We start from the raw sequence: 9709 nt of genomic DNA, 5'->3' as shown, positions 1-9709 counted from the left end.
CATGAACCTTTATTCATAGAAAAAATAATAAGCTACAAAGATATTTATTTTATTTAATTAATTTCATTGATATTTATTTTGTGTGTATTATTAGTCAAGAGTTATTAATATTTTTTAAAAATGATCAAAATTTATAAATTAAAAATATTTAATATATAAATTTTTTAATTTTATTTTATATGTTTTTATCTGGAACAGTTTATATATTTTTATTTTATCATTTTATAATTAAATTTTATACATTAATATGTAACTATTTACATTTTCTGTAAATATATACCGATTATTTTAATATACCGAGGGAGGGAGGACTCACGTGAGAAAGAACAGTGAGGGTGAAAAAAAAAAAAGTAGGAAAGACAGAAAAAAGGGAAGGTGAGACTTAAGGAAGAAAATGAAAGGATGTGACATGGTGATAAATAGTAAAATTTGTCACTAAAATATAAATTTATTTTTAAAATGGGTAGAAAATATGATAAATTATTTATATTATTTAATTTGTGAAATTATTTTATTATTAAATTATAATTTTTAAGAATAATTTAATAATAATTTATATTAATGAAGATAAGTTCAATATTAAGTTAAAAAATTTATTGATTAAATTGTTTGCATGATTAATTTATTATTGTTTTACATTTTTTAAGAGGAATTTAAGTATTTATTTATAAAAAATAAAAAAATAACAAAAAATCTAAAGTTTGAACATGTGTCACAAAATTAAGATAGAATATATATGTAATTTTCCTATAGAGTTTGTATTCTTATATAGAACATAGATTAACAAATACCAGCAATACACTCGTTGTCAAATTTCAAGGCAAGTGTGCTTGCCCCGGCAGTGCAACTATTGCCTGATAGTGATTCAGAATAGAACATATCCTTTAACCCCGAAAATGTACGTTCCTCTTTGGAGATTGTTGTTTTTCTTTTAATATCCACTTTACATAAAAATCTACCTTCTCACTTACTTTTATAGAATTTATTATAAGTTCAAAGTAAAGAGTTAGTAAATTTCAAAACCCATTTCACCTTCCAGTAGGAACCAACATCTTTTTTATTGGGACTTTAGTTGTCATTGGTTAGGTATTGGAACAACATTACTTATTAAGAAATCTTTAACTTTAGGTATTTTTTAAACTTATACAATTAATTTAATTTTAAAATAAAATAGAATGACTGGTGTATTTAGGAAGAATTTGTTTTGAAATGACTTATTTCTAAATACATCTATTTCATTTAGGTTTATTATGAACATATAATTTATTCTAAAGATTTAAATAATATATTTTCATCCTTACCGTAAGTTTAGAAAAAAAAAAAGAAATTTTTTAAAAAAATCCACCAATGCATTTCAAATTTATGCAAAATGCAAGAGAATTTGGGGGCCTTTTCCCCTAGTTAAAATGTTAAAAGAAAAGTATCTATTACTCTTTTATACACACGTTATTAAAATCCTAACACAATCAAATTAGAAATATGTCTACATTAATCACCAATTTCATGACACATTTTGTTTTTCTTAAACCGTACTAGTACCATTTAAATGAAGTAGTAATTAATTCAGGGAGAGCAACAAATTTAAACGTAGACAACAAACAACAGTAACATTACATTTCTTTAATTCTTTTAGCAGATAAAGCAGCAGAGTTAGTTAAACTTCCCACATTTTACAGATAAAATGATAATATATTTTTTTAATTACATTATCTTTTTGACGAAAGAAATTATCCTCATCAACAGTTTCAGAACAGGAATCATTCAGTTTATTATGAAATAAATTCCGAGGGCAAAAAAATAATTGAAAGGTAGTTAATTGTTTGCATTCACCCACGTCTGTGCCTGTTTGTTATTCTCTCTCTCTCTCTCAGATCACCACTTTCACACACAACACAATAATAAAAACACCACACTCATTCGATTCTGTTGCTGCTATCATGTATGTTTGAAAACCCTAACCAAATCTCTATTGTGTAGCGAATTCTATTTCCGTGTGAGTGAACAATGCCTCGCCAACCGCCGCCGTCACCGCCGTCGCAGCCGGGCGTTCTGGACCCCGAAATCTGGCGAGTCTGCTCTGGAACCACTGTGGAGATCCCCACGCTGCATTCTAGGGTTTACTACTTCCCGCAGGGACACTTCGACGTGTATCTTTCCGCCGCTGAACTTCCCGGCGGACCCGCCGGTGCAGAACCTCCTCGTCACCGACGTGCACGGCTTCGTCTGGGAGTTCCGCCACATCTACCGCGGGACGCCGCGGCGGCACCTGCTGACCACCGGCTGGAGCACGTTCGTGAACAACAAGAAGCTCGTCGCCGGCGACGCCGTGGTTTTCATGAAGAACTCCAGGGGAGGGTTGCTCGTCGGAATTCGCCGCACCACGCGCTTCTCTCCTGGGAAGGGTGGCGATGTCGGAACGAGGATCAAGGTGGATGAGGAGGAGGAAGAGGAAGAGGAGGTGAGAGAGGTTTTCTCGAGGGACGGGAGGGGGAAGCTGTCGGCGAAGGTGGTTGCGGAGGCGGCGGAACTGGCGGCGAGGAGCATGCCGTTCGAGGTTGTTTATTATCCGAAAGGTGGGTGGTCGGAGTTTGTGGTGAAGACTGAGGCTGTGAATGAAGCAATGAGTGTTGAGTGGAGCCACGGAATGAAAGTGAAGATCGCTACGGAGACAGATGATTCGTCCAGGGTGTCGTGGTGTCAGGGTACGGTTGGCAACTCAGGAAAATGTGTGTCTATTTCATTTCAACTGTTTGGTGCAGTCATTCACACAGAACGGCCTGTTGAAAATGGTTTGCAATACTGGTTGCACTTGCGCAGGAGATGAATGCCAATGTCAAAGAGGCTCCACAGATGAGGATTCTTACTTGTGAAAGTAGCTGTACAGGTATGCTTATATCTGAGTAAATTGAATTTCTTACTAGAAACAAATCAATTATAAAATCAGCTACTGTTGCTTTATTGACCAATTTTATACGGAAAAGATGGATTATGTTAGCTCAATTACATTTATTGCTCTGTTTATTATGTTGTTTGAATGTACGAGTTGTATCTTTTGAGGGATTGTTCTGACCAAGTTCCACATAGATTTACTCCCCCCCAAATGATAATCAGCAATAATTTATGGTTTTGCTATTTCTAGTGTATTTTGATTGAACATGGACAGAGCCAAAATCATAATTATTGCTTTATGTGTAATACAGTAAAGTGGAAAACCATAATGTGAATTTCGTCTTCCTTATTTAGATTATGGCATTACGTCATATTTAATTTAGATGATCAGATGTTATTGCATCATGGGCATGGCAGGCCGGTGACTGGTCTAACTTCCCAAACATATGTTCATTGTTGACCTGTTTGCTGATTGTTGAAAAGAAACTTTTAATCCATGTTCTAAATCATTTATGACAACAATGCATCTCACAGCCAAAACTAGTATACCATAAATTGATGACGAACTGACTAGGTGGACACTGAAAAGTTATGGTTGTGTGAGTAGGATGGATTATCTTTTCGAAACTAGCATAAATACAAAATAATAGATGAATGTTTGTTTTGATTATCCAGAACTTTGTTGGGGAGGATAAAAGGTGCTCCTTATAGCATGAAAATTCAATGGCTAAAAAGGGGAATTTGTAACTCTTGCTCCTCAAGGGAGTGTCTTTATATAATTTGAACAGCTTACACGGGTTAGCTTGATTTGCTGTTTGATTTAAAGGCATTTCATGATTATGTGACTAAATTTCATGTTTTGATTAACTTTGGTTGCTTTTCATGCAGGTAGGTACTTCAAACAGGCTGGAGGCTGACCACCCTTTTGACCCACTAGTGTACCGTTTTCTTTTTTTGTTTCATGAAACTTGGATCTAAACCAACTCCGTAATATTTGGGCCAAACAAATTATGCTAATATCTTACAATTTATGATATTTCTAAATGCAGCTTCTTTTATTTGGTTAAGTGTATGACGGTGCCATTGTATGTTTAAGGCATATTTTGTGGTCTTAACTTTTACTAAGGTATGCTTGGATACATGTGAGAAGTGCATTTGAGTTTCTCTAATGCAAATATAGAGTTTTTTCCGGAAAACTCTCAAGAGCACTTCAAAACTTGTATCCAAACAAACTCTAGCATCTTATTTCCCACATCATTTCTGCGGTGTCATTGCCTTATTGGTTAAGAGGGAGGGTGTTGCAAAGGTTTTTTTTTTTTTTTTTTTGGTGTCATACAAACTAAAAAATGAAGTGTTGCGTCAAAATAAAAGCATTTTCTAGACAATGCGTCACCTAGTTGCTATACTGGGTTATGCATTATTGCATTTAATGCCACCTTACTAAGGAACTACTCCTTATTGTTTTTCTCAAATATAAATAAAATCTAAATTATCTGTATTTTATTTAATGACACTATCTTTAAAATACCTTTCATTTAATAAAGTCAATGATTTATTTTTTTACTTTATATCAAATTCTAGTAAAAGATAATTTAGGAAAAATGTTTATTTTTGAATTGGAAATGACAATTTAATGAAATTAATTAATTTTCTTAATAAACATGAAGTATTTATATTTTTCTTATAACAGAGACCAAAGGGAATAATATTGTAAGCGATGAAGGTTTTAACTACATGGAGTTCAAGAAAGTTTGTCAATGTCATTTAATTTTGACATTTAAAAAATATTTTTTTTAAGTGTCCTTCATTCAACTTCATATTGAGAATAAAAATGAGCTATTAAAATTATAATTAATTGAAAAATATTTTAAAAATAATATCAGGTCAAAATAATTAAAAATTTAACTTTACTTATTTTTAGTCAATTTTTTCTTCTTCATATACTTAAGTTCAAAGGGGCACTATTGAGGAATATTTTTTCATCCAATGACATTTACTTAGGAAATGAGTAATATTTCATAAATAGAGTTTACAATAAAATAAATTAAGAATATAAAATGAAACCAGTGAAAAAGCTATTTATTTCCAAGAATAATATATTGTGAAAAAGAAAAAAAAACATTTCACCTCAAAGTAGTTATAATTAACATTTAATGATTCCCTTACCAAAAAAATTAACCTTTAATAAATTGCATTTTGAAGTTAAGAAGGGAGTATTTTCAAATTATAAGGAGGAAGACAATTTTTTTTATTATAGAGAATTAAAATAAAAATGGAAAATTTTGTAGAAAAAAATACTTTACCTTTTTTTCTTCTTCACACCAATCAAAACCGGAAAGATGGACAAACTCACAAACCAAACCACACAAATAAACGACCAACACACATTATATCTCTTTGTTACCTTCGCACGAACGAGAGAAGAGAAGCAAACGATGGCTACTTTTCTTTCCAACCAATCTCTGTTGGGTTCTTGTCCTTGTTCTACTCCCTTCTCTTCAAAGCCCTTTCAAACCCTAAAACCCCAAATCTTATCTTTTCCATCTCGCGGGTTTCCGCGCCCCCTAATTTCCTCAGTCAATCGAAGAACCCAATTGAAGTCTTCCCAAGATTTCCCTCCAACTGTACGCTCTCACTATTTTTTTATTTGTCATTCAAATCTTATAATTTTTTTCATTCTTGATAACTAATTGTTCTAATTTCCCTAAACAATATATTTACTGCATCTTGGATTTGTTTCAAGTTTATAACTATGGCTAGTACTATTTTCCTTTGCTACCTTGTGATAATAGATATATTGAATCCTCAATATTTCATTTTTGCCTTCTTATACTGACAAGTGATATCATAATTTCATTACTTAAATAAATTTGAAGCCTTTAGATTCGTTTTTTATTTATTTATTTGTTACACATTTTATTCTTCCGTATCAACACTGCCTGTAGTCGAATTACTAGTTCTCATGATGTTTGTTGTTTTAAGGTGCACTAGGTTATTTTTGTTTCACTAGATGTTCCTGCATTATGTATTTATATGCCTAGATTAATCTTCTCCCTCTCTTCCATAGACAAATGATGAAACAGAGGAGACCCAGAATGATGTAAGAGGGACAAATGATGATGAAGATAAAAAACAAGTACCTAGTTTAATGATCCTCCTTGAAGCATACAAGGAAGCCTTTTTTAATGGCGACCAAAATACCGTAGCTCAGATTGAAGAGGGGATATATTCAATAGCAAATAGGAAAAATAAATTGATTCAGAAATTATCAAGTTTATCGGCAGACAAAGCTGCTTCCAAGAAGAGTTATCTTCGTTTACAAGCTGATTTTGATAATTTTAGGAAAAGGACTGACAAAGAGAGACTTAACATCCAATCCGATGCCCAGCAACAAGTCATTGAAAAGCTTTTGTTGATGGTCGACAATTTTGAGAGAACCCAACAGCAAATTAAAGCAGCAACAGAGAAAGAGAAGAAAATTGGTGTTAGCTATCAAGGTATTTACAAACAATTTGTAGAGGTTCTGAGGAATCATAATGTTTCAGTGGTAGCAACAGTGGGCAAGCCGTTTAATCCCTTGGTAAGTTAAATTTACAAATACCTTTAGATCTTATATGTGGAATATCTTCCCTTTTGTTTTGAATTGGTACTTGATGGGTGTCAAATCCAACAAATTTTATTCTGACTCTTTATAGAAAATAATTTGAGTACAATGGTGATCCATGGTGGATGGCTGAAGGCCAAAATTTCGCCATATAAACGTGCCACTGTGGCTTATGGCTCCGTCACAACAGGCCTCCCTTCACAACACAAATTGCCTATGGGGGAGGGCTAAAAGGTTAATGTGTCATGGCGGTGCTATAACAGTTATTTAACTACATTATTTAGTGCAAATAATAAAGAAAAAGCAGTTTTGAGTAGGAATTGAAATTAGATAAAATAATCATTAAAACAATGAGCAGAATAATGAAATTGACGAAGGCTCAGTTTATTTATACTAGATTATATATCCACACCATATAGGTGAAACACTACATTACATTAAGTCTTGTTACTTTACCACTAACTATTAAAACAAATTGACAATTACAAATTTACTGTCTTAATTGGCTTTATACTATCCTATTAATTGGACAAAAGAGTTTGTCTTGCACACCTAACAAGATAAGAATTGATAATAAGCATAGGATATATAAATAGTGGGGTTATAAGTTTTGTTAGTGAAAATCATTGTTGAGTAACAGGACTTCTATAAATTTGTTCTAATGCCTTGAGGTCAGGCCGAAACCAAATTTACAAATTAGAGTTTTAGGCCTTGTTTGTTTACTGTTTTCAAAAACAGTTTTCTGTTTTCTAAAATTTGTTTGTTCCTTGAGCACATTTCTGTTTTTCAAAAGTGTCTCAACTCCTGAACAATTGAACAAATAGAAAAAAAGGATGTGATAACATCTATTTATTTCTGTTTTTTTTTTTTGTTTTTAAAACACTAGTTTTGGAAACAATTTTAAAACTGTGTAGATTTTGAATAGGAAATTAATTGCTGAGTAGTGTGAAATTGTTTTAGAAAAAACAGTTTTAAAACACAAAAATAGCTGAGAAGGGAATTAAACAGGCCCTTAGTTTTTTCTATTAATTTTTTTATGGCTAGTGTGATTCTTGTCTTGATTGTCCTATTACATTCCTAAAGACTACAATAGCTCCTTATTACTCTTGTGGTAAAGGAACACAGGTTGAACTTTAAACATATTATTTACTACTGGTAACTACACTGACCTCCCTTGAGGTTAGTGTTTATTACACTTGGACTCCTTGATTATCTCAATTACACTTACCTTCCTTTACATGTCTTTTGCTTTGTTATTTTTTATTTTAAGGATATTATGGGCATGATTCATACAAGAAAACATGGGAGATATGTGTAATATTTTAAAAATAATAGGTGTTGACGTGTAAAAATAATGTATAAAGTAGGCAGGAAAGGTGTAAGTGCTCTACTAAGTGAAAATATTATCCCTATTATTTATTGCTCTACAAGTGAAATATTATTTTATTGATAGGTTTCCCTTGTCTGATTGTCAGGATGCCCGCTTATTTTACCCATCTTAAAGAATTTTCATTGCAAGATATGCTTGAAACTAAAATGTGGACATTGTTTCTGCTTGTTGAAGGCACATTTGATGATACCTTAGAAAAAGTTATACACTTGGCTAATGTTTAATCTGCTTTTGTTGTAGCAACATGAAGCCGTTGCACGTGAGGAGTCCACAGAGTTCAAAAAAGGGATTATAATTAAAGAATCCCGACGTGGTTTCTTGCTCAGAGATCGAGTTCTAAGGCCAGCCCTTGTCAAGGTTTCCTTAGGTCCTGGAAATAAGAAATCTCCCGTGTCTCCTGACAAGTCTGTGGAGCAACCTTCAACAGCTGCTGGAATAGATGAAAGATAGTCTCTTGAACTTGTTCATTAAAAATCCAGTTCCACCTGCATACCTGATATCTTGTCATTGGTCAACTTGAAATTCTTCTAGTTTGGTATTTTGGCCTGAGGTGAGTATAGTCTCTTGTAGTATGGACCTCACCAATTTTAACTTGTGTCCCGCCGCACTACAATTTTTTGCTTCATCATGACAAAGGGAATTACTTTTGTTCATGAGAGAATGGTGATTTCTTTTGCAATCCATTTTTTTTTTTACCAAAGCTTAGAATGTTCATTCTCGGACTTTGTTGGCATTATTGTTCCTTGTCTCAATGCTTAACAAAGGGAAATACTAGAGAAAGCTCGACTGCAGAAATGCCTAGTAGCCAATAAAAAATTAACTACAGTTTGAATTCTATTAGTGAAAGCTCACATGGAGCCTGATAACTGTTATATGCATTGCGTTGGAACGCTCTACTGTTCTCTAGCAAAATCTTATCATGAAACCATGAGGCAATACTGAATAAAATTACAGAGTAGAACTTGTTAATGACAACTATTGATTTTATTTATAGTCAAGCAAACCAATCTATAACTCAGTATTGGTATTAGATTCATTTTATCATTGGCGTGTGAAGATGATATGGGGAATCATATTTTCACTGGATCATATTATTGTTCCTGGTTTTTTGGTATTATGTGTGATATTTTCACAAGACAATTTTGATTTGGTTCTTACCGTCCCTACTTTGATGTTTGCATCTCTGATATGTGTGTATATTATCATAGATAAAATATTGATTAAATTCTTATATAGTTGCCATTAAGTTGTACGGTATAATCAAGCGATGACATTTTTTAATAGAAAATTACATGGACCTCTTTAGGTTTTCACTTATTATAGCCAATAGTTAATTCTAAAAAAAAATTCTTAATTTATTGTGAAACCCTCTCTTCTCCATTTGCACCTCCTGTATTTTTGTGTGGATTGCGTTTGATGTCTTTTTTTTTCCTCTTGTATTAGTTCTTATTTTTAAATAACAGTGTTAACAACGAGATTGACAGTCTAACGGATAGTTTTGTATTATTTTTTTTGTTGGATAAATTATGTTTTAATTTCTCATATGTGGAGAGAGTAGTTGATGATGTCAGTCAACTTGACAAGCAATTAAAAACAAAGTTAACCGAAAAAATTATGCGTGATTTCATACTTCTTGATGAAGTGTCAAGTCATTAGGTTATTAATTTCGTTGTTATATCACCGGTTAACGTTGTTATTTGATAGCACAAATTAAAACAAAAAAAATAAAATTAACAAAGGAGAAACAAGGGCAATTTGCATAAAATACAAGGATGTGAGTGGAGGGAAGGGGTGTCTCCATTGTATGAGGCAATCAAAGGTTTTTT

General features: G+C 32.6%; 1 protein-coding gene across 1 annotated transcript; it reads left to right on the top strand.

Moving 5' to 3' along the window:
* The first annotated feature begins 5231 nt into the window (after window positions 1-5231).
* LOC100809893 (protein GrpE) lies at window positions 5232-8718 on the top strand. Its single transcript, XM_003526556.5, has 3 exons — window positions 5232-5513; window positions 5957-6469; window positions 8124-8718. Exons 1-3 carry the CDS (start codon window positions 5325-5327, stop codon window positions 8331-8333), a joined length of 912 nt encoding a protein of 303 aa, XP_003526604.3. The 5' UTR covers window positions 5232-5324; the 3' UTR covers window positions 8334-8718.
* The last annotated feature ends 991 nt before the right edge of the window (window positions 8719-9709 follow it).

Source organism: Glycine max, chromosome 6 (assembly GCF_000004515.6).
Source record: "Glycine max cultivar Williams 82 chromosome 6, Glycine_max_v4.0, whole genome shotgun sequence".
Classification (NCBI taxonomy): domain Eukaryota; kingdom Viridiplantae; phylum Streptophyta; class Magnoliopsida; order Fabales; family Fabaceae; genus Glycine; species Glycine max.
The sequence above is the reverse complement of the archived record's forward strand: the minus strand, read 5'-3'. Positions and strand labels throughout refer to the sequence as shown.

What these genes read in the sequence shown, in the direction of transcription:
- LOC100809893 (XM_003526556.5), top strand. Translation starts at nt 5,325, where the DNA reads ATGGCTACTTTTCTTTCCAACCAATCTCTGTTGGGTTCTTGTCCTTGT. An exon ending in CCCAAGATTTCCCTCCAACT is followed by an intron (nt 5,514 to 5,956) that starts GTACGCTCTCAC and finishes TCTCTTCCATAG; the next exon opens with ACAAATGATGAAACAGAGGA. An exon ending in GCAAGCCGTTTAATCCCTTG is followed by an intron (nt 6,470 to 8,123) that starts GTAAGTTAAATT and finishes CTTTTGTTGTAG; the next exon opens with CAACATGAAGCCGTTGCACG.